The sequence below is a fragment of the Salminus brasiliensis genome, chromosome 25, assembly GCF_030463535.1.
Source record: "Salminus brasiliensis chromosome 25, fSalBra1.hap2, whole genome shotgun sequence".
Taxonomy (NCBI): Eukaryota; Metazoa; Chordata; class Actinopteri; order Characiformes; family Bryconidae; genus Salminus; species Salminus brasiliensis.
Genome location: NC_132902.1, coordinates 1,346,793 through 1,371,794, shown reverse-complemented (window position 1 = coordinate 1,371,794; position 25,002 = coordinate 1,346,793). Strand labels below are relative to the sequence as shown.

Here is a 25,002-nt window from a genome sequence, read left to right as displayed (position 1 = left end):
GACTTTAAAAAGGCTTAAATTGCCATGCAAAATTATTAAAATGCCGTGTTTACTTGGTATAGCTTGCTTGTTGTTCGTGCTGTGCTGTTGTGGTGGGCTAGCAAACAGGAGGAACGTGCTTCTCATCATTGGTAATCCATGTTCTACATCTTTTGTCTTTTAAATTATAGCAGATCTATGATTAATAACACTCAGTTAAGCTATACATATTGTTATAATCTAATGCATTGGTTTTCAGCCCCTCCTGCAACGCCTTTAACCTCCATTTGTAGCCTATTTAAACTTTTTTTGACTTAAAGGGGAACTTCATCTATTTTCAAAACTTCTTCAAAACTTAGTCATCTGGGTGTAAACAACGTTTTCACACTTGGTTTGGTGTGAAATGGTTCATTACAGAGAAATCTATCAACACAAATTTCTTTTACAGTGGTGGTGAATGGAACCAGAAGACGTCACCACGTATATAACTCAAATATAGCCAATTTATTTACTGCCTATAATCACCGGTGAGCCTGGGCGTATGTTCTGAGTTGTTTATGAACTATTAATGTTAATAAATCGTAGGGAATCGTAAGGAAATCTGAAAAACACATGCTTTCCGTTAGGACTACTTTCGCCATCACAGTTCCCCGCATGTATCCCTCCACCATGAACGTATGTTACAGTACTTTCCAGGGCAAAAATCTTCTCGAAACCATCGTGAAACGATCGCCCGGGCATCAGAGAACGTAGGCTGAACCGTCCGGGTGTGATTCGTTTGAGCGAGGGCGGTTCCGGAGAGCGGTAAAGTTTCTGGACGCCTGGTTCCATTCACCACCGCTGTGGTCTGGCGTTGTTTATTATGCAGATGTGTGGATGGGAAGCCCCGCCCTAGTTCTGTGAATGTGTTTGTGCGCAGCTGACGATGCCGGCTTCGAGACCGAGGTCTACAACAACACGGTGGTTCGAACTCCACACCTCAAAGCTCTGGCCCAGCGCAGCGTGGTCTTCCAGAGCGCTTCCGCGTCCGTCAGCAGCTGCTCGCCCAGCCGCTCCACCATCCTCACCGGCCTGCCACAGGTGGGCGCCGCACATCTGGATTTTCTGAGTTCATGTTTGAGTACAAATGAGTTCTGGTCAGACCGTGAATTTCCCATCTCCCCCTGCTTTCCTTCTTCCGCCTACAGCACCAGAATGGCATGTACGGCCTTCATCAGGGGGTGCACCACTTTAACTCGTTTGATGGAGTGCGCAGCCTCCCTCTGCTGCTGCAGCGGGCCAACATCCGCACCGGTAAGAGCCTCGGCCTTCTGGACCGTGATGGACCGGTCACATAAGCACTGACACTCCAATTACTGCCAGGTGCTCTCTTAGCCCAGCGCTCTTAGCCTAGCTCACGTAGCCTAGCTCTCTTACCTTAGCTCACGTAGCCCAGCTCACTTAGCCTAGCGCTCTTAGCCTAGCTCTCTTAGCCCAGCTCTCTTAGCCCAGCTCACTTAGCCCAGCTCTCTTAGCCCAGCTCACTTAGCCCAGCTCTCTTAGCCTAGCTCTCTTAGCCTAGCTCTCTTAGCCCAGCTCTCTTAGCCCAGCTCACTTAGCCCAGCTCTCTTAGCCTAGCTCTCTTAGCCCAGCTCTCTTAGCCCAGCTCTCTTAGCCCAGCTCACTTAGCCTAGCTCTCTTAGCCTAGCTCTCTTAGCCTAGCTCTCTTAGCCTAGCTCACTTAACCCAGCTCTCTTAGCCCAGCTCTCTTAGCTTAGCTCTCTTAGCGTACCTCTCTTAGCGTACCTCTCTTAGCGTACCTCTCTTAGCTTAGCGCTCTTAGCTTAGCGCTCTTAGCTTAGCTCCCTTTACTTAGCTTTTTCAGCGGAGCCCACTTAGCTTAGCTCTCTTTACTTAGCTCTCTTAGCCTAGCTCTCTTAGCCTTCTCTTAGCCTAGCTCTCTAAGCTTAACTCTTTTGGCTTGTGGTGAAAGGAGCTAAAAGGCTAAATGCTAATGAAATCGCTGGAGAGAAGAATGTATTAAATAATAAAAAAAAGATGAAAGCTGAGAATTCTGCCAGTTCTTCTACAGCAGACGGGATTCAGACAGGTTACACATTACTGCTACTGACAGCCGCGGGACGCTCAGTAACGGGGCTGTTTTCTCGCTGGGACAGGGATCATCGGGAAGAAGCATGTGGGTCCAGGCCCGGTTTACCCTTTCAGCTTCGCCTACACGGAGGAGAACAGCTCTGTGCTGCAGGTGGGCCGCAACATCACCCGGATAAAACTCCTGGTCCGGAAGTTTCTGGACGGACAGAAGGAGGCGGAGAGGGCCGGAGGAGAGGCTCAGCCGTTTTTTCTGTACGTGGCCTTTCATGACCCGCACCGCTGCGGCCACTCGCAGCCCCAGTACGGAGCCTTCTGCGAGAAATTCGGGAACGGCAAGAGCGGGATGGGGATAATTCCGGACTGGAAGCCGCAGTACTACACACCGGACCAGGTGAAGGTGAGGGGACCCATGATTGGAATATATGAACATTTCCTAGCAGGATATGATTGACCAGGATTAGCAGGGTTCTGTTACAGCACTACTGCACTACTATTCCAGCACTGTTATTATTATTATTATTATTATTATTGCAGTATTAAGTAATAATACAGTACTGATTCAGTACTATTCTATTACTATAGCAGTATTAAATTACTATTGCGGGATTTGTTACAGTACTACTGCAGTATTAATGTAGTACTTTTACAGTACTTCAGTGTTATTAAATTACTAGTGCAGTATTATTCAATTACTAGTGCAGTATTATTCAATTACTAGTGCAGAAATTACTATTACAGTATTATTAAATTACGATTGCACTATTATTCAATTACTACTGCAGTATTATTCAATTACTATTGCAGAAATTACTATTACAGTATTATTAAATTACTACTGCAGAAATTACTGTTACAGTATTATTCAATTACTATTGTAGAAATTATTATTGCAGTATTATTCAATTACTACTGCAGTATTATTCAATTACTATTGCAGAATTATTGAATTACTATTGCAGAATTATTGAATTACTACTGCAGTAATTACTGTTACAGTATTGTTCAATTACTATTGTAGAAATTACTATTACAGTATTATTAAATTACTAATGTGTAAATTACTATTGCAGTATTATTCAGTTACTATTACATTATTATTAAATTACTACTACAGCATTACTGCAGTATTGTTACAGTACTACTATCCCTTTAATTGGAGTGTTCTCTCAGGTGCCATACTTTGTCCCGGACACCCCGACGTCGAGAGCAGACATAGCAGCCCAGTACACCACGGTCAGCAGACTGGACCAGGGTGAGGTGCATCAAAATATTTGCTTTGTATGCAAATGTGGAAACCCAGTGTGGGGAGGAATACTGAGGAACTGAGCTCCTCTCCTGCTGCAGGTATTGGCCTGGTGCTGCAGGAGTTGAGGGACGCGGGCTTTGAGAACGAAACGCTGGTGATTTATAGCTCCGACAACGGGGTTCCCTTTCCCAACGGACGCACCAACCTGTACGGCTCCGGAGTGGCCGAGCCCATGCTGGTGTCCTCACCTGAACACCGGCAGCGCTGGGGGCAGAGCAGCCAGGCCTACGTCAGCCTGCTGGGTGAGACACACATACACACGCCAATTAGCCATAACATTAAAACTACCCGCCCCCTCGTACCACCATCGATGATCCTTGGGTGCACATGACCCTGACGCTGGTTCAACGGTTGTCCTACCTGGGAGCACTTTTGGTAGTAAGTATTGACCACTGCCTGATTTTTGGAGATGCCTAGTAGTTCCACCCCTTGACAGGAGCCCCTGTAATCAGATCATCAGGGTTATTCGCTGGCAGTGGTTTTACACCCCCCCCCTGTCTGATACGCCTGATCTCGCTTCAGGAAATCTTTGGGTGTCCAAAGATTATGCTTTTGTCTTGGTACCACGTTTAACCACAAGGTGGTGCCATTTGCTATAAGTTTAGGTGATTTAGGTAGTCCTACTGATATGCCAAGATTTTCAGACGTGGAGTCAGTTTACCCAAAGCAAATTTGGACTCGTACCCAAAGACTTGACTCAGAGACCTCAGAGACTCAAGACTTGACTTGGACATGCACTTTACAGAGTTAGGACTCGTCTTTAACTCGTACCCCAGAGAGTGTAACTGGACTCAAAATCGTTCCCAAAGACTCAACTCTGCTCACGTCCCAAAGATTTCAGACTTGACTCTGACCTCAGAGAGTCCAGATTGGACTCGAAATCGCAACCCAGGCACTCAGGACTCACCCAACTCTGACTTGCAGTGACTCAAGACTCTATTCAGACCTCAGAGACTCAAGACTCGACTTGGACATACACTTCAGAGTCTTGGACTCCTATGCCAGAGACTCCAGATTCAATTCAGACTTGCAAAGACTTGAGACTCTGACTCGCACCCCAGAGTGTCCAACTGGATCCAAAATCATCCCCAAAGACTCAAGACTCAATACTCAGAGACTCAAGACTCAACTCTGCTCACGTCCCAGAGATTTCAGATTTTACTCGTACCTCAGGGAGTCCAGGTTGTACTCGAAATCAATCCCAAAGACTCAAGACTCGACTCAGACATAAACTTCAGAAAGTTAAGACTCGTCTTGGACTCGTATCCCAGAGACTCCAGATTCGATTCAGACTTGCACACGCACCTCAAAGACTTGAGGCTCTGACTCGCACCCCAGAGTGTCCAACTGGACTCAAAATCGTCCCCAAAGACTTAAGACTCTATTCAGAGACTCAAGACTTGCCTTAAAATTGCACCCCAGAGAATCAAGACTCAACTCTGCTCACATCCCAGAGATTTCAGACTTGACCTGGACCTCAGAGAGTCCAGATTGGACTCTGATTGGACACAACTCAGGCACTCAGGACTCAACTTGGACTCGCACCCCAGAGACTTGAGACTTGACTCAGACTCCCGCAAGACTTGACTCTGACTTCCATACAGGATCAGAAACTACACAAGTAAGTCTATTAGAGAGTACCTAACAATTTGACATGCTTTAGCCGGACGAAGGCTTGTCCAGCCACTTAGATGTTAAGGATTGACCTTTCACCCGTGGTGGACGATGCCTCATCCCCGTTTTTCTTTCTCCATCCCAGACATCACTCCCACTATCCTGGACTGGTTCTCCATTCCGTACCCCTCCTACAGTCTGAGCAGAAAGTCCACGGTGCAGCTCACTGGACGCTCCCTCCTCCCTGCTCTGTCCTCCGAGCCGTCCTGGGACACGGCCTTCTCCAGCCAGAACCTCCACGAGGTCACCATGTACTACCCCATGCGCTCAGTCCACCAGGGCCGCTACCGACTGCTCCACAACCTCCACTACCGCATGCCTTTCCCCATCGACCAGGACCTCTACGTCTCGCCGACTTTCCAGGACTTGCTTAACCGCACCCAGGAAGGACAGCCCACCGGCTGGTTCAAGACCCTCAGGGAGTACTACTACCGGGAGCGCTGGGAGCTGTTTGACACCCACTCTGACCCCAGGGAGGAGAAGAACCTGGCATCAGACCCGGCTTACAGGGGCATTCTGGAAGGCCTGAGGGGGCAGCTGCTGAAGTGGCAGTGGCTGACTGAGGACCCGTGGGTTTGCGGGCCGGACGCTGTGCTGGAAGCCAAGCTGGAGCCGCAGTGCAGGCCACTGTACAATGATCTTTAAGGGACTGTCATCTGGGGTTGGGCAACATGGGGGTGGGGTGAGGGGGGTCTTCTTCCACTTAATCACCACTTAATTTGTTTTAAGACCGCCCCTGACTGTAATTTGACCTAATCACCGCCTCCTTCATTCTAAGACCTCCCCCAGACTGTGATTAGTCCTACTCACCACCTTGTATTCTTCTGAAACCTGGTCCTGGTCACCACCTCGTTTGTTCTGGGACCTCCCCCTGACTCTGATTGGTCCTAATTATCTCTTTGTTTATCCTGAGACCTCCCCTTGACTGTGATTAGTCCTACTCACCACCTTGTATTCTTCTGAAACCTGGTCCTGATTTTTGTTTGCCAATTCGTTTTAAGACCTTCCCCCTGAATGTGATTGGTCCTGGTCACCACCTCGTTTGTTCAGGGACCTCCCCACCATCGGAATTCAGTCTGAGCAGCAACTCACCTAGCAACTAGCATCGCCGTATTCCCTTGATAATCAAGGTCCTGCTCAGGAATGCCTTGCGAACTCTGGGACGGAGTCTCAGTCTCTGTTGCGGAGACAATTTCAGTGGTCAAACAATAAACAAAACTTTTTTATACAAGTTAAATTTCCTTTGTCCTTGAAAACCGTCAGTCTGGCGCGACCGTTTTAGCTCCAGATTGCTCTGAAGAGGCAGAAGGGGCTTTCCGCAAGCTGCGTTTCAACCCAGCTGTGACCGCTGACACGGCCGAATCGAAGCAAACCACATTAGGCTCCATTTCCAGCTCGTATTGCCGGACTTGTCGCGTGTTTTTTCCTGGAACAGTTAGGAACGTGAGAAAATCGCGTCCATAATCGAATCAGCGCAAGACCCTTTTTGAAAACTGCAGCCCTGACGCTCCAGATACGGTCATCTTGGGTCGTCGTAATGAATCAGCGTCTCTCCGTTCCGTTCAAAATTCACAGGTCTGATTCCAAAATCACCGGTTCAGGACAACTTATTGGGACGTGTAGCCACTCTGGTCTGGAGGAAGACCCAGGAAGTTGAGAGGAAGTTGGTTTGGATGGTCAGGAACAACCCAACCCAGGAACACCAGGGTTACCACCTTGCTGTGGACTGAGAGAAGCAGCCGTCCGAGAATACAGTCCCTGCTCTGAAAACGAGACCTTCAAGTTGAAAAAGGAGGAAGGTGCCATGGTCAGATTGCTCTCCGAAGATGTTTGAACAAAGTCAAGAATGAGGCCCTTCAGCTCTTAAGAACGCTGGACCAACTAGTGGTGGGGTTGTATTGCAGCTAGTGGAACTGCTACACTGCTACATCAGCCAGGCGCTTGAAACTTGGATACAAGTGGGCTTTGCAACAGGACAATGACCCCAAACACACAGCGGTGGATGGGGTATGGATAAAGCAGGCTAATGCATAGCTTTGCGAATGACCTTCCCAAAGTCTCGTCGGGTCCCGAGGCTTGTTGATGGCTACCACCATTGGCCGACCACGGACATTCATATCTAGGATATCTTCGAAAAAGGAAATTAAGCAAACTTTAATTATTATTTTTATAGGAGTTTTGAGTTTTGTTAGGGATGTCCCGATCCGATCCAGTGAAGAATGTCTGATTATAGAACTGTTAATTAAATACAGTGATTTTACTACTGTTTATTAAGTGTTTGTTATCAACACGTCTGACCTTACCTACAGTAATGGAATTGGATTACTTACGGAAACACAAAGTTCAGATCGGATCGGATTGGATCAGATCAGATCGGGCCGAAAGGTTACTCTGATCGGAACGTCCCTCAGTTTGAATTACCACCCCGTCACACTAACCTGTTTTGACTATAAATATTGTACTGTTGCTGTAAATGACGTCACAAAGAGGAAATGGCGTAATGTCGAGCAGGTTCTAATGTTATTTTTATTCTTACGTTGTTTCTTTGGTGCTTTTTTTAACATTGGACAGGATCCGTCAAGATGAACCCAACCACCCCGTCACGCAAAAATAAAGAGAAGTTTACCACCCCGTCACATGTTCGTCTAATTGAGGAGGGGATTTTCTTTATTATTAGTTTGGAGGATGAACAGAGGTTTTTTATGTTGAGGATTCGAAAGAAGGTGTTTGCTGAGCCCCTAAATTCAAGATGCATCGCACACTAAATGGACAAAAGTATTTGGACAGCTGCTCATTCACGGTTTCTTCTGAAATCAAAGGTATCACGTTATACTACTTCATCGTCCCACACACGCATCCTAGACGGCTGGACCAATAGAAACGCTCCAAAACGACTCAATTACACCTAGCTACACTACATTGACAAAAGTATTGGGACACTTGCTGATTCATATCCACTGCTTCTTCTGAAATCAAGGGTATTACAAAAAGTCGATCCTGCTTCTGTTGGAGTCACTGTCTCTACTGTCCAGAGAAGAAGGCCTTCTACTAGATTTTGGAGGAGGAGCATTGCTGTGAGGATTTGATTGCATTCACGAACCCACCCTCATCCACAACTCCCCAGCAGCTCATCCCATCCCAAAGTACTGGATGGAGCTCCACCACCACCATCGTCATTCCAGAGAGTTCCTGTGCTGTACTTCTTTCCAGGGACGAGACGAGCTGTGTCTCCTGAATGCCTTCAATAGAAGGGGTGTCCATAAATATTTGGACATATAGTGGTATCACTGATTACTGAGTCATCTCACCACATCTGCAGCCAGAAAGTCATGCTCTCCAGCTCAACCCAGCTGGAATTTTCCTCACCGGAACCATGAATCACCTAAAGAGGAGGAGGAGGAGGAGGAGGAGGAAGAGGAGGAGGCTGGTTATGAAGTGATGAAGAGCAAGCACGGGGGGGTGGGGGTGGTGATGGTGTTCATATAAACTCCAGCTGCAGCGTCGTTGGGGTAAGGAAGAGGCATCAGAGCCACACGCGCACGCACGAACGAACGCACGAACGCACGCACGCACACACACAGACGCTATGGACAGCTCCGCGCGCTCAGTTCTCGTGCTCGCCGCCGCGCTCGTGCTCGTGTCGTGCCAGCCGGCGGACGCGTGGTACAAGCAGGCCACCGGACCCAGCTACTACTCGGTGGGAAGAGCGTCCGGCCTGCTGTCCGGCATCCGCAGGTCGCCCCACACACGCAGGGCGGAGAGCGACACCGGGACGGCGGAGACGGACGCGCAGACCGGCGGTGACCAGGAGGTCAGCCCGCTCAGCCAGAGGCTTCCCCCTGCGCTCAGGAACATGGTAAACACACACACACGCACACACACGCGCGCGCGCGCTTGGGTGTCGTTGGGACCTTCCCCGGTTGCGCACCGTGCGTAAAAACGCGCGCCGTGCGTAAACGCCCCGGAGCGCGCGCAGAACGCACTACAGCGCGTGACTACATCTCAGGCGTGCATTCACGTTAATTATTCATCTCCGTGTCCCGGATCGAAATAAGCCCTCGTGCAAAACTCCGGTTTCCAAACTTTACGCGCTTTGATGTGCTTTGATGACTCAGTGCGTCATGCGCGCACCACGGAAACGGTAGCAGTTCTAGGATAAACGCGCGCTAAAAACGCGGGTGCTAAGGCATGTCTAGCGCGCGCGGGGGGTCAGATACAGCTGCAGGTTGTTTGGGTTTTGACTTTGCTGCACGGTGTTGCAACTCAGCTCGTGCGTAAAAGTCTGTCTCACATCCAAACCGTGTACCATTTTTTGGTTATTCCATCATGTGAATCTGGCAGGTGGAATTCATATTGTGTCTGAGGTTTGTGATGAACGGACCAATAGAAATGCTCCAAAATGACCTGGAAAGAAATCGGTTTACATTGACTTCCATTGAAAGTTCTGACGGTTTTTTGCTTCTCCTGAAAAGTTGCGGTTCTTGTAATATGATCCCTTTAGAACTGGACTGGGGTTGAACCTGCAGCTCAGTCTGGGTTTGAAGTCTGTAATTATAATATTTTGAATGCATTTCTACTGAAAACCAAGTTAATCAAATCTAATCTCGGTCTAATCTTAGTCTAATCTCAGTCTAATCTTAATCTCAAACCAGCTCCACAGAAACCCACGCAGAACCCAGGACGACCCCCATAGTTACAACGGCTTGAGCCGGCAAACGAACACAATACAACCCACAGAGAAAGACAGATCCAGAACATTCAGCATTAGAACCTACGTTAGAACCCGTTCTCACGGCTCCTAAACCAGACACAAAGCTAACAAAGACAATATGAGCCTCCAAAAAGAGGTTCGAACCCACAACCTTCTGAGCAACACCCCAGCAACGCCCACTAGACTCTTCATCTGGGGTACGAAGGGTTCCTTAAGGAACGTCAGAGAACGCGAGAGTGAGGAGCCTTCGCCAGATTCACTTCGTGGAACTCGAGGGTTCTTCCTAGAACATTGACGTCACGTAGGTTCTTTAAACTTCCAAAAAACAAAGGTTCTACGTTCTACCACGTCATCCATCCACTTCCCAAAGAAAGCTACTTTGACTCTTAGCCCTTTTAGTTTCCCGTTCTAAGCTTCTTTAAAGAACCGCACACAACAGAACCTACAAGTGGGCATTGTTCTACACTGTTCTCTGTAGAACATGTCTCTATCCAGGGTTCTTTAGTGAAGGCGGTGGTTCAGTACAGGTCAATGGTTTCCACATAGAACCCGAAAAATGGTTCCGCTGCTGTCCGAGAACCGTTTTTATATTTTTTGCAACGCCATCGAAGTACACGCACAAACCTTAAAGAACCTCGCTTTCCTTCTTAGGTAGTCCTGGTTCGTTTGATGGTTCCCCAAAGGAAAGGTTCTTTAGGGAACCAAACACGGTTCCTACAGAGAACCCTTCATTGCTTGATCTGAACCATTTTACAGAAACTCTTATAAACTGAAAGTACGTTCACGCAGAACAAAATAGGGTTCTAGTACTTTGAGTCGTTTCCCTTTTTTGGTTCTGTAGAGAACCATGTATAGAAGATGAATCATAATGAATCAAACCAGGCAAAGAATCATTTAAGGATTCAGATGGTTCTTGAAGAACCCACTGTTTGATCATAGTGCACTGTCAGTAATGTGTTTTACTGTGTGTGTGTGTGTGTGTGTTCAGGTGGTGTGTGTGAAGGAGATCTCCCCCAACCTGCAGAGCTGTGAGCTGGACCTGGACGGGTCCAGCGCCTTCCGTTGCAAAGCCGACGTCCTGCTGTCCCTGGACGCTCTGGAGTGCGCGGGAGCGTGAAAACGACACACACTCGCGCCACCCCACCCAACACCAATCACCCCCACCCACCCCAACCCAGGAGTGTTACTTCATAGAGGTCCAAGCACCGACCGTGCTGCACCCCGGTGGTCTTATCATTATCATTATTATTATTATTTCTGGCTTCCAGAGACGGACTGGAGACACTGAATGTTGGCCCATTTCACACAGTGTGGAGAATCCAGCTGCTTCTACAACCCAAAGTGTGTGTGTGTGTGTGTGTGTGTGTGTGTGTGTGAGTGTGTGTGTGTGTGTGAACATGAGACAAAACGAGTGTAGCGTCTCCCCGTGTACTAAATGTCCATGAACTGTTGAATCTCTGGCTGATCGTGGTTCTCTGTGTTTATTTCGTAACCGTGTTTTTGTTTGTTGTTTGTTGTTTTTTTATTATTTGGGGGTAAAAATAAAAATTCAAAAAGAAATAAAAGTGGAAAATGATGTGAATTGGTCCCGTTTGCAGCTTCGCTCCGATACAGGAAAGAATCTGGATCACCAAAATAAATCACAGCTTTGATCTTGCATAGTTACATCGTTTCATTTCAGAGAAAAAAAAAAACAATAATTAAAAGAAACAATAATAATAATAATAAAAAAAATAATAATACTGATTCACTTCTGTTCACACTTGTCTGATCTCATTAAAGAAAAATGAAGTGTTCCAGTTCAGTGGTGATGTGATTGATCATGAATTGCCCCAAATAAACAAACAAACAAATAAACAAACAACGATTCATCCACGACAAACCGAGGTCCTTAAATAATACAAATATTTACACATATTCAGAACAAATAAGGCACAATGAGGTGTGTGTGAGTGTGTGTGTGTGTGTGTGTGTGTGTGTGTATAAGTGTGTGTGTGCTTCAATTCTGAATTAAACACCCAAAAAGACAAAAACTGCCCCACAGAAGTGCAGCCAACTCAATAAACGCACATGATGATAAACACGTCCCAGCGTCCAGCTCCTCATTGTGTCCGGTGTGTGTGTGTGTGTGTGTGTGTGAGGGAGTGTAAACGTGTTCCAGTAAACGTCGGGGGCGGGGGGCCGGGCGTGGGGGTTGTTGATACTGAAGGGAATAAAAACACACACCTTCCTCAGTTAATCATTAACCCTGCTGTTCAAACACACACACACACACACACACACACACTGTAATGGCAAATATTGACCACAGGCAAACACGCTCCGGCACCCGCTGATGACCAGACTGAACGCCGGCTCTTCAAAACACACACACACCTGGACTCGTCACGATCTGTGTTCACACTGCTGATCTGAAGTGTTTCAGTTTGATATTAAACCATTTAGCTGCAGATAAACGCTTTAGTCCCAATAATCCAATAATCCCCAGAATTCAATTCTGATCAAATCTGTGATCAAATCAATATCCAGATTACCAACCAAATGCTATTACAACTTCATACTGGATATTAATGTTATTAGAGCTTCATACTGGATATTAATGATATTAGAACTTCATACTGGATATTAATGATATTAGAACTTCATACTGGATATTAATGCTATTAGAGCTTCATACTGAATATTAATGATATTAGAACTTCATACTGGATATTAATGATATTAGAACTTCATACTGGATATTAATGTTATTAGAGCTTCATACTAGATATTAATGTTATTAGAACTTCATACTGGATATTAATGTTATTAGAGATTCATACTGGATATTAATCTGAACAGAAATATGGGAGGATATTTTCAGATTCTCAGATCTTTCAGAAGAAGAGTCATTTATTTTTATCTGAAACTAAATGAGATTAATATTTTGAAAAGCTGAACAGTGAATCGTGTTTTTTAACAGTGCTGCATTTCAGTAAACCTGTTTATAATCTAAGGATTTTCATTTTTATGAGATCCATATTGACTGATTGACGTTTCTTGTCCAAAGCCAGCTGTTCATTAAAGCCAGCTGTTCATTAAAGCCAGCTGTTCATTAAAGCCAGCTGTTTGTACAGGCGTGTGAACCACCGCCCAGTGTGTCAGATCCTGTTCACTCAATACAGTTAGAACTGAATCTGAACAGAGTGTGTGAGGGCGTGAACGGTTCATGGTGGTGTCTCCGGGTTCTGGTCGGGCCCGGTCCGGTCCGTTGTGGAGCTCCACAGAGATGAAAGCTGCAGGAGTTTCTTCGCCCTCTGATGCCAGCGGTTCCTCATCATCCGCACCAAACCCAGCTCACAGTAAAGACACGGCCTCCAGGTTCTCCTTGATGATGGTGTCCATGACGACCTGGAAGACCACCTGGACGTTGGAGGTGTCAGTTGCCGTGGTGAAATGATGGTAGATGAGTTTGGTGGGCGTGGCGTTCTGAGACACGAAGGTGGAGGCGATAAAACGAGCCGCCGAGTCCACATCACAGTCGGCCCCTACAGAGAGAGAGAGAGAGAGAGAGAGACAGAGAGGGGGAGAGAGAGAGTCAGAGAGACAGAGAGAGAGAGAGAGAGAGAGAGAGAGAGAGAGAGTCAGAGAGACAGAGAGAGAGAGAGTCAGAGAGAGAGAGAGAGAGAGAGAGAGACAGAGAGAGAGAGAGACAGAGAGACAGAGAGAGAGAGAGTCAGAGAGACAGAGAGAGAGAGAGACAGAGAGAGAGAGAGAGAGAGAGAGTCAGAGAGAGAGAGAGGGGGTAAAGGTGAAGAAATGATAAACACTCAATCTGGCGAAATGCCAGCAAGCCAAAATAGCATTAGCATCCCATCTTCTTACTCTCTCACTCTCTCTCACACACACACACACACACACACACACACACACACACACACACACACACCTCTACGACACAAGTCACCTCATCTGTCACTCAACCCAGTATGGATGTGTGACCTCTGACCTTTACAGCTGGGCCAAACATAAGGAGGAAATAAACCTCTCGCTCGTCCGAGCTGTTTGTTTATTTGTTTATTTGTTTGTTTGTTTGTTTGTTTGTTTGCATTTCTTTGAGGTTGGTGGTCGTTCTGCTGAGCGATGAGACGGTAAATCAGCCCTGAAGCTGAAACCAACTCCTCAGTGTTTTAATAAGTACCCTAATGAGAGACTGTAGCTCCGCCTCCTCAGTGTATATCACAATACCTACATTTAGAGCGTTATTAATATTCACCCTAATGAGAGACTGTAGCTCCGCCTCCTCAGTGTATATCACAATACCTACATTTAGAGCGTTATTAATATTCACCCTAATGAGAGACTGTAGCTCCGCCTCCTCAGTGTATATCACAATACCTACATTTAGAGCGTTATTAATATTCACCCTAATGAGAGACTGTAGCTCCTCCTCCTCAGTGTATATCACAATACCTACATTTAGAGTTATTAATATTCACCCTAATGAGAGACTGTAGCTCCTCCTCCTCAGTGTATATCACAATACCTACATTTAGAGTTATTAATATTCACCCTAATGAGAGACTGTAGCTCCTCCTCCTCAGTGTATATCACAATACCTACATTTAGAGCGTTATTAATATTCACCCTAATGAGAGACTGTAGCTCCTCCTCCTCAGTGTATATCACAATACCTACATTTAGAGCTTTATTAATATTCACCCTAATGAGAGACTGTAGCTCCGTTCTATCTGATATCTGTATCCACCAGAATTCTTGGTCTGGACCTGGACTGGACCTCCACCGTTCCTATATCTTCCTATAGGCTGTGTCCGAAACCACACCCTATTCACTACATAGTGCACTACTGAGGTGAGCTCGCAGACACTGAGACGACTACCCTCGGTTCTGGAGGTCTGTCCTCTATAACCGGGCCCTATACAGTGACCCGGATCTTCAGACGCAGGGGGCAGTGGACAGGGCACGGTTTGGGACGCAGCTAGTGTCGCCCCCTGCTGTCAGGGGGTCCTCCCTGCACTGACCTCTGAAGAGGGGCAGGTAGTATCGGAGGTGTCGGCCGGAGTGGAGGATCTTCTCCTGGAACAGGTCGATCTTGTTCATGAACAAAATCTGCAGAAAGAGAAAGAAAGGAAGTCAGTGTTAGCAACAACAACTGCATAGCAACCCCGTAGCAACCACCCGGGACACCGCTGCAGCCACGCAGACCAGCACAGAGCGGCTGATGAATCCTGACCTTAAAGGGTCACCATGAACGAGTTCGGGGAGTCAGCGGCGGCAACGAGCCGCGTGTGTGTGTGTGTGTGTGTGTGTGTGTGTGTGTGTGTGTTCACCCACAACTTGTAATAGGAGGAATAACTAAACTGAGAGAGAAAAGGAGAGAGAGAGAGACAGAGAGAGTGAAAGAGAGAGAGAGAGAGAGAAAGAGAGAGAGGCTGACAGAGAGTGAGAGAGAGAGAGAGAGAGGAGGAGAGTGAGAGAGAGAGAGAGAGGAGGAGAGTGAGAGAGAGAGAGAGAGAGAGAGAGAGTGAGAGAGAGAAAGTGAGAGAGAGAAAGAGAGAAAGAGTGAGAGAGAGAAAGTGAGAGAGAGAAAGAGAGAAAGAGTGAGAGAGAGAGAGACAGAGAGAGAGGAGAGTAAGAGAGAGAGTGAGAGAGAGAGAGAGAGAGGAGGAGAGTGAGAGAGAGACAGAGAGAGAGGAGAGTAAGAGAGAGAGAGAGAGAGAAAGAGAGAGAGGCTGACAGAGAGTGAGAGAGAGAGAGAGAGAGGAGGAGAGTGAGAGAGAGACAGAGAGAGAGGAGAGTAAGAGAGAGAGTGAGGGAGAGAGAGAAAGAGATAGAGAGAGAAAGAGAGAGAGGCTGACAGAGAGAGAGAAAGAAAGAGAGAGAGGGGAGCGGGGAGAGAGAGAGAGAGAGAGGGAGAGAGAGAGAGGCACACAGCAGACACGCCCTAATGATATAATGAGTGTGAGGGCAGTAATGGTCAGCGGTAATTCAGCGCTGTGTTTCCGAGGCGAGGCGAGGCAGCGCTGTGTGTTTAATGAGGCCGGGTAAACGAGCTTGTTACCCACGGCAGGGCTTCCTCAGAACAGCCGTACTAAGTGGGCAGACGCGCGAGAGGGACCACCGTCACCCACGACTGACGCCCAGAATACACCTGCCGGCTCAATTAGCCAATGATAGAGGCTATTAGAACAAAGGCCGAGGCTACGAGGGCAAGCCCATTAATTCTGACGGCTGGTCAAAGCGCCGCGGCCGGGTCCGACCGCACGCGACTGCAGGTTTGTCCATTATCGTCTTAATGCGACACGGAACAACTCTAGAACCTATAAGTATAACAGAACCTTTAACCAGGCAAAGAGTCATTAAAGCACTCAGACGGTTCTTTGAGATCTCTATATCTCTCACTGTATTTGCTAAAGAACCATCGAAGAACCCCATCCCCTTTTTTAGGAGTGTCTTTACAAAGGAACCCTTGAGGAACCCCCTTTCAACCATCTGAAGAACCGTATAATGCAGCAAACAAACTACTGAAGCATTCAATGGTTCTGTGATATGTCATGGTTCTGCACAGAACCACCGCCCTTTACTACAGGGCCTTCAGAAATGTATAGAGGTTCTATTAAGGAACCATCAGTGTTCCTTGTATTAGTAGAACCATTTTAGCAAAGAGTCATTAAAGCATTCAGACGGTTCTTTGAGATCTGTATAGAACCATTGTATTTGCTAAAGAACCATTGGAGAACCCCACCCCCTTGTTTAGGAGTGTATATCAGCCTTTTTTACAATGATGTGAAGCATTCAAATGGTTCTATTTAGAACCACTGTCTTTACAAAGGAACCCTTGAGGAACCCCTTTACAATGACATGGTTTTCCTCGCATTTGGAGAACCGTATAACCCAGCAAACAAGAACTACTGATGCATTCAATGGTTCTGGGATGAATAAGGATGTCATGGTTCTGCACAGAACCACCACCCTTTACTACAGGGCCTTCAGAAATGTCTAGAAGTGTATAGAAGTTCTACTAAAGAACCACCTGCAAGAAGTGGTCCTTGTATTAGAAGAACCATTTAAGCGAAGAGTTATTGAAGAATGCAGGCGGTTCCGTGTGTTCTACAGTTCTACGCTCTCCATCTCTTACCATAGAGGTGCTCCTGAAGAAGACGTTGTTGCAGATGGAGGAAAACAGCTTCAGGCTCTCCTGCAGTCGGTTCTGAAGAGGCAAACACAAAGAGAACCACCGATTACACTGCGGCGCTTGCAAGAACCTCCAACTCCAACTATCTAGGTCTACCTATCTAGGTCTACAGATTTCCTGACCATCATTTGGGTGGTGGATCTTCCTCGGCACAGGGAGGGGCATGATGGTGGGTCCACCACCCCAAGAATGTCCAGCCAAAAGCCCCAAGAGAGGTTCTTCGCTGGCATCGCCGTGGACAGTGTGAAGGGGGTTGTGTAGAAGGTTCCACTCACCATGGAAGGGTCCTCCACCAGCGTCATGTCGTAGCCGCTGAGAGCGACAACGAACAGCACGGCTCGGACGTCCTCAAAACAGCTGATCCACTTCCTCCTCTCGGTTCTCTGACCTCCAACATCATACAGCCTGTAGAGAGAGAGAGAGGGAGGGAGTTCCCACCTGTTAGCTAGAACCTCCCCTATCACATTCCACTGTCAGCACTGGGAGGGTGAAAGCTACACTGTGTGGACATAAGTATTGGGACACCCTGTTTCCTCTTAGGTCAGGGGTGTTCCTGCTTTTGTTGGAGTAACTGAAGACGACTTTGGAGGAGCATTGCTGTGAGGATTTGATTGCATTCAGTGCACCCTCACCACCAGCTTGTCGGCACTTCCGGCCTCCGCTGGCTGCGGCGTCATCGAGGCACTGAGCCCGGGATCTCCCTGCATTAGCCGTCTAGTAGTTAGCATCCGTTTCAGGACGAAAAACTTTCCGAAGTAATTTTTAAACCTCGCTAATCTCGAAATTTTTCCGAATTTTTGCCGATACCCGTCCGATCCCGCTTACCCAGATCAGACGGGTGCTATTTAGACCTCAGCGACGTTGGCTAGCAAAACACACTGCGTTCAATGCCCACGTGCGGAAACGTCCAGCTAACTCAAGGCACAGCGCTACAAACCTTCGTAACGTGACGTCGGATCAGGATCGGAACAGCACCTACCTCCCAAACCGAGACTGAGAGACGAGCCGTCATCAGACACCAGCACAACGTAAAAAAAAGAAGAAGGAAAAAAAGGCACACGGGCACGCAAATCTAATTACGATGCGTTAACGCGTCAGCCCGAAACCCTGCGCTGGCTTTTAGAGCTCATCGCTAACGCGAATTAGCATATTTGCACACGGTTAGCGAGTGGGTGACGCTTTCTGGCGCTTCGCACCTGCAGCTGAGATGCAATTCAGACACCGGGAGGGAGAACGAACGGAAAAGCCGGTGAGACGGAGACGGAGAGAGGCCAGCGAAAAAAAAAAAGAATAAATTACGCACTAAATTGACAAAAGTAATGGGACGCCTGCTTGATTTTTGTTTCCCGCTCTTTTTGGGAGGATTTATAGCAAATCAAGGACAAGGGGGACGGTACGGGGACCGCTCAGTCCGCTCAGTCAGCCCAGGTGGGACAAAACTTATTGAACACTTCAGTTGCGTTTAAGGTGGCCGAGCTTTTTTAGATTTAGAGTTTACGTTCGAAATCTGAAATCAGAATGTCGGCGCATGAAAGTGAAAAACACTCGGAAAAACACCCGGTGCCAATCCGGGCCCAGAGATAAAGAGCGGAAAGAGGGAGGAGGAACTTATCACCCCCACCCACCCCCACCCTCCAGAACACCCCCCCCCCCCCCCAACCCACTCCTCTCAATTTACCCACACAATATCACAGCCTTCAAAAGCGAGAGGCAAACATGTCAGCGTGGAAAAGGTCAATCTCTACATAAAGTGTGTTTTCTTGCCGGCACTTTCCGAACCCTCCCACCCTACCCCACCCCACCACCACATTCTCACCCCCCCCCCCCCCCGATCTCGCGCCATCTCCCTTGCCCCATCTCGCTTTCTCAATAATGCTGTTTTTCATTTCCAAACCTCCGCCTCATCTTCCTTCTGTATTTGTTTGAAGGATTCCGCCACACGCTCGCAATGAGGAAACACAACCGATCGAGTCTTTCAATCTCTCAGCGCACACACACACACACACACACACTCTCGCGCAGAACTGTCGCACAGGGAGGCCTAGAGGAAAGCTTCAGTCTGTCTCATCTAATGAAGCAATAATCTGTATTTGCCTTTGGTTAAACGTGCGGCGTTGCGAATGCGCAGAAGAGTAATTGCTTTCGGACGCGGCGGCGCTAATGAAGGCGGTGACTCATTTAAGGCAGCCGAGTCATGCCACACTGAGGATTTACGCCGTTCATTTACAACACAGCGCACACGCGTACGCGCTCCTCCAAGAGCTTTCCAACACTGTCGCACTCTGGACAAAAGTATTGGGACACCTGCTCCTTCATTTCCATGTTTCTTCTGAAAGCAGAAGGGTGGAGGAGCTGCGGCTATTGTGCAGGGAGGATGAGGCTTTCTACTAGATTAGACCCCTACCTTTTGCATCTTCTCACTGGCCACTTTATTGGAAACCCCTACCTTTTGCATCTTCTCACTGGCCACTTTATTGGAAACCCCTACCTTTTGCATCTTCTCACTGGCCACTTTATTGGAAACCCCTACCTTTTGCATCTTCTTACTGGCCACTTTATTGGAAACTCCTACCTTTTGCATGTTCTCACTGGCCACTTTATTGGAAACCCCTACCTTGTGCATCAACTCTCTGGCCAATTTAGTGGAAACCCCTACCTTTTGCATCTTCTCAATGGCCACTTTATTGGAAACCCTTACCTTTCACTTCTTCTCACTGGCCAATTTAATGGAAACCCCTACCTTTTGCATCTTCTCACTGGCCACTTTATCGGAAACCCCTACCTTTTGCATCTTCTCACTGGCCACTTTATTGGAAACCCCTACCTTTTGCTTCTTCTTACTGGCCACTTTATTGGAAACCCCTACCTTTTGCTTTTTCTCACTGGCCAGTTTAATGGAAACCCCTACCTTGTGCTTCTACTCACTGGCCACTTTGCCACAATTGCTGTGAGGATTTGATTGCATATGATTGCAGCTGTGTGGCTTCTAGTCGTTGGTTCTTTGGCCCCAATCCGAACCCGAATAAGCAAGCCCACTATTAGAGGTGTGTACTGATTCTTCCCGCCGTCTCCCATCATTCCCCCGACCGTAATCAGAGTGTGGTAATTATGGGATGCTTTGATGAGGCCAAACAAAACCTCTCGTCATCAAAGATGCAAAAATAAATAAATAAATAAATAAATAAATAAATAAATAAATAATAATATCGCCCCAGGTTGAAAGTCAATGGCAGGCCACGATGAGTGATGTCAGTCTTCTACTGTGGGGCAACACACACACACACACACACAGGGACATGTTCTACACTATTAATTACCCCCACCACACATCCAATCCACCCACCCACCCAGTGAGCCTGGCTGGTTCCGCCCCGTTTCCATAAGTAGCTGCAGGTGTTGGAAGGTGCCATCAGGAGTGTATCATTACCGCGGCAACGCTCAAGGTCAAAAGGTCAGTGTTTTTTTCATTCTACACTTTTGTTGTTGTTGTTGTTGACGTCGCAGCCTGATAGCCAATCAGCACGTCCATTCTAGCGACTGTAACCCTGGCGGTAAAGAACTCGGTGTGTACGCAGGTAGTTATTAGGCCTTTATGCAGCAGCACAGGAATGAGGGACGGACGGGAAGGTTCTTCTGAAGGTGAACTCGTCAGCTCTAAGCTCGTTACTCGGGTGTTGACGCCGGACTGATCTCTGTGGAAGGAGGAAGCTCAGCGTCTCTCGGCTCGGGTTTACGTTATTGGATCATATTTTCAAGCCCCGTCTCCGAGGAGCAGCGCTGAGGAGGCTGGAGATCCCAATCTGAACAGCTTTACCACCATCGACGGACCGCCATGATCAACAGGAGGGAAGGGATGAGAGAGAAAAGGAAAACCAGGCTAAAACCGAAAAAAAAATCTATAAAGAAAAAAGTGGGGGAAAAAATTAATGGAAAAACATGAAGAAAAAGAAAAATATAAATAAAGAGAAACAATTATGAGAACAATAAAGAAAGAACATTAAAAAAAGAATAAAAAGAATAAAGAAAAGAAAAAAACAAAGATATATAAAAGTAAAAAGAAAAAATGAAGAGAAAAAAGAAAAAGGAAAGAACATGAATAAAAATAAAATAATAATATTTAAAAAAGAAAATTATTAGAAATCTGAAAAAAATATAAATATAAACAATAAAGAAAAAGAAAACAAATAAAAAAGGTAAAGAATGAAAGAAAGACGAGAAAAAATGAGAAAAAAGAAAAGGGAAAGAACATGGATAAAAAAATAAAAAATAATAATTAAAAAAGTTATTAAAAATCAGAAAAAAGAAAGTATAAATATAAACAAAGAAAAAAGAAAAAGAAAAAAGGTAAAGAATGAAAGAAAGAATAGAAAAAAATAAAATAAAAAATAGATAAATTAAAATATATTAAAATAGATACATAAAGATAACGAGAAAAAATGAAGAGAAAAAAGAAAAGAGAAAGAACACGAATAAATATAAAAAATAATACATAAATAAATAAAAAGAAAATGTGAGGAATAAAAAAAAGGCAAAAGAAAAAGAATAAATATGAAAAAGAGAAAGAGAAAAAGATGGTGGTGACATCATGGAGTGCTTTCGTTAAGTATTCAGCAGGTAACAGAGTGCAAACCGGTGATAAGAGCGCGAGAGTGCGAGAGCGCGAGAGAGTGAGTAAACTGAAGGCTTTGATATGTCACTGTCTGGAAAAATCATCTCCTGAGTGGAACAACAACAACAACAACAACAACACAACATCTGACCCGGCCTCTGACACGAGTGCCAGCTGGGCCGCGGAGGCGCGAGAGCAGCGATGTGCATTCTGGGCCGATTTTGATTTGAGGGTGAGCACTTCACCGCCAGGTCCCTCTGATCTCGCGTCACCGCGGCGATTCACACAGTGAAGATACGCTACATGTCCAAATGTTTGTGGACACTCCTTCAAATGAATGCAACCTCTCAGGAGCCTGTTCCAGGAAGAATGGGCTGGAGACGCTAAGCCCCTCCCTCTTTTTCAAAGGAAGACGATCATCAAACTAAGGCTGCAGTCTAATGACTAGAAGACTTGATTATCTTTGACCTCTGTGGCACCATCTGCGGTCCTGTGACGTATCGCTCGGACTGATTCGATTAGACTCGTTATCCAATCAGGCTAATAAAGCTCCGCCCACAGTTCCATTCGCAATCAATACATGTAGAATAACTGAGATATTCGACCTCCTCAAAAGCCTTTAGATCCATCTGGAAAACAAACGGCACAAGTCTTGAACGACTGACCTTCAGAAGACCCCCTGAGAATGCAAGCACCGAGGGTACCACTCACCTCACACCTAGCGTAGCCTTAGCATAGCCAAGTCACCTACTGTGTGTCCCTGGAGCTAGCTAACACAACACCTGCTGCCCCACCGGGCTTGCCCAAAAGACTGTGGCCTAAAAGCCTGGAGAAGTGGGCGTTGGCACCGGGAGGTCGCATGTTCAATCCCCTGGACCGGCAGGAAGAGGAGGTTGGGGAGAGAGTGCTGGAACAACGCTTTTGGTCCCTGAATATTTACAGCTTGCAGAGGTCAAATCGGTACCCAGCGGCCTAAAGATCGGCCACTACGGCCAGGCTGGTCGCGAGCGTGAACCCCCCGACCTGAGGCATGCCGCTTCGCCATCAGCGTCCAGAGCTTGAGGGAGCACGATTGGCCGTGCTCTCTCCGGGTGGGTATATGGCGCTCTCTCTCTCCCCTCGTCACCCACTGGGGAGCAGGGGACCAGGGTCGTCTAGGGTCCGTACCCTCCTAGCCAACATCGGGAGCGGTGCTAGTGCCAATAACCTGGAGCAAATTCTCCAGGAAGAACCGGAGGACGACTGCCAGAACAGAAGACTCCAGGATGGCGGGATTGGCTGGCCGGAAAAAGGGACGCTTAGTGGACGAGACGGAAGGAGATGGAGGGGGAGGGCCTGAAGGCCTGAAGACCCTTTCCGAGGCACTGCATGCGAGCTAGAGTAGAGACTGGATTTCATCGAGGCTTCATCGCTGAGCACTTGAGTGCAGCATAAATAAATATGTATGCGTGGCAGGCATCCCTTAGGAGCCTCCGTATATCCACCTATTCCGACGCCACCGGAGAGGCGTTTAAGATGTTTGCTTCTTTACGGATCTGAATAAGCTCCTGAGCTTCTGATGCAGTCGGCGGCGTCACTGCGCCTCAGAGACGCTTGTGACGTCCGTGAGGTTTATTTCTCGCCGGCTGCCGTCGCTCGCAAAGTCATAAAGGTGACTTTTGGAAAGACTGAATCCGGGAAACGGGAGAGGGTTTCTTCAAGCGCCTGCAAATCCGAGCTCAAGGGAGGGCGAAAGGCGGCGAGAGCAGGCGCGAGAGTGAGAGCGAGAGTGAGAGCGAGAGGATAATATCAACCAACTTAATACCCACCAGAATCCTGAACGTTCGCTCGGCATCTTCTCCAGCCATATTTCAAACCCGCATCTCATTTCGCTTCAGACCGGGCTTTATGAAAAACTGTCACAACGCGCGAAAGCTAATTACTTTCATCCTCATGCAAACGAAGGCAATATAGATGCTGGTGGAGTTGCTCCGGAGGGAATGGAGGACGACAGCCAGAAGACTCCAGGGTGGCGGGATGGGCTGGGATAAGGGGACGCTAAGTGGACGAGACGGAGGAATGCTTCACCGAATCGGTTGAAGGAGATGGAGCGATGGTGGGGAGTTGGGGGAGGGGGGGGTACACCAAAACCCCCATAACCCTTCAGCTGTCTGAAATGAGGTGTAGCTGTAAATGTCCCCATTAACATTCAAATGGAGGGAAAAGCCGCTAAGCAGAAAATCACCCACAATTCTCTCGACACACTCCGATCGTTTTAGCGGGCGTCTCGCCATGGCGGGAGAGGATGTGCGCCTGAACTGAGTGTTCATAGAGCGTACAGGAACACTGCCTTCTGCTGCTGCTGGCCACTTTATTAGAAACGCCCGACCCTGTGCTTCCACTCACTGGCCACTTTATTAGAAACGCCCGACCCTGTGCTTCCACTCACTGGCCACTTTATTAGAAACGCCCTACCTTGTGCTTCCACTCGCTGGCCACTTTATTGGAAACGCCCCACCTTGTGCTTCCACTCACTGGCCACTTTATTAGAAACCCGGCCTAGTAGATCCACTCACTGGCCACTTTATTAGAAACACCCACTACCTTGTGCTTCCACTCACTGGCCACTTTATTGGAAACACCAGCTACCTTGTGCTTCCACTCGCTGGCCACTTTATTAGAAACCCCTACCTTGTGCTTCCACTCACTGGCCACTTTATTAGAAACCCGGCCTAGTAGATCCACTCACTGGCCACTTTATTAGAAACGCCCTACCCTGTGCTTCCACTCACTGGCCACTTTATTAGAAACGCCCTACCTTGTGCTTTCACTCGCTGGCCACTTTATTAGAAACACCTACCTTGTGTTTCCTCACTGGCCACTTTATTAGAAACCCCTATATTGAAGATTCAATAACTGGCCACTTTATTAGAAACCCCTATATTGAAGATTCAATAACTGGCCACTTTATTAGAAACCTTGTACATTCAAAATGCTGTGTTAATAAATGAATAAATTACAGGTCATTAATCACACAATTAACAATAAGACCCCCTAATCAGAGTTCCGCTGTACAGTAAGGCGCCATGTTCGAACCCTCAGCTGAAGACTGTACTTGGTGGTGGTTGGAACTCCATCACACAGTTCAGACCTTCAGGAAATGACCTGAAACCGGAGATAAGCACCAGAATCCAGCCCAATCAGCGGCTCCCAGACCACAGCTCTGTCAGGCTGAGCCAGCCTCACGCAGTTAAGCCGCTGATGTATTGAATAATCATCCAGGGCGCTGAATATATTGAAGGCGAAAGCTGTCACGGCCGTCGCGCCCGCATCGATACGAGGGACGGCGTTTAGAGTTGATGCCTTCAGAAACTAAAGCCAATACAGACCTGTCTGAAACAGTCTCCCTTAAAAACGGAGAGGAGGGTTTACCCCTTAGAGGTCCAGAGTGGCTCTAT

General features: G+C 47.2%; 3 protein-coding genes across 4 annotated transcripts in view; 2 read left to right on the top strand and 1 right to left on the bottom strand.

Annotated features, from left to right (window-relative positions):
- sgsh (N-sulfoglucosamine sulfohydrolase (sulfamidase)) overlaps positions 1-5,720 on the top strand; it is a 5,823-nt gene extending 103 nt beyond the window's left edge. Inside the window, exons 1-7 of one of the 2 annotated variants that reach the window (XM_072671745.1) lie at positions 1-131; positions 899-1,059; positions 1,167-1,272; positions 2,136-2,461; positions 3,241-3,322; positions 3,415-3,618; positions 5,136-5,720. The exon at positions 1-131 is cut by the window's left edge and continues 103 nt beyond it. In XM_072671745.1, the coding sequence (XP_072527846.1) occupies positions 41-131; positions 899-1,059; positions 1,167-1,272; positions 2,136-2,461; positions 3,241-3,322; positions 3,415-3,618; positions 5,136-5,695 (1,530 nt within the window). In that variant the 5' untranslated portion in view covers positions 1-40 and the 3' untranslated portion in view covers positions 5,696-5,720. Of the gene's footprint in view, positions 132-898; positions 1,060-1,166; positions 1,273-2,135; positions 2,468-3,240; positions 3,323-3,414; positions 3,619-5,135 lie in introns of both variants that reach the window. The other variant, XM_072671744.1, reaches the window with a different exon arrangement.
- A 2,765-nt stretch (positions 5,721-8,485) lies between these two features.
- npb (neuropeptide B) lies at positions 8,486-11,495 on the top strand. Its single transcript, XM_072671749.1, has 2 exons — positions 8,486-8,906; positions 10,750-11,495. The coding sequence occupies exons 1-2, from the start codon at positions 8,637-8,639 to the stop codon at positions 10,876-10,878; spliced, it is 399 nt and encodes a 132-aa protein (XP_072527850.1). The 5' UTR covers positions 8,486-8,636; the 3' UTR covers positions 10,879-11,495.
- The window catches only part of gnav1 (guanine nucleotide binding protein (G protein) alpha v1), a 35,187-nt gene continuing 21,443 nt past the window's right edge, over positions 11,259-25,002 (bottom strand). Inside the window, exons 6-9 of the mRNA XM_072671748.1 lie at positions 17,232-17,361; positions 16,900-16,971; positions 14,783-14,870; positions 11,259-13,288 (exon numbers count right to left, since the gene is read on the bottom strand). Of these exons, the coding sequence (XP_072527849.1) occupies positions 13,098-13,288; positions 14,783-14,870; positions 16,900-16,971; positions 17,232-17,361 (481 nt within the window). The 3' untranslated portion in view covers positions 11,259-13,097. The remainder of the gene's footprint in view (positions 13,289-14,782; positions 14,871-16,899; positions 16,972-17,231; positions 17,362-25,002) is intronic.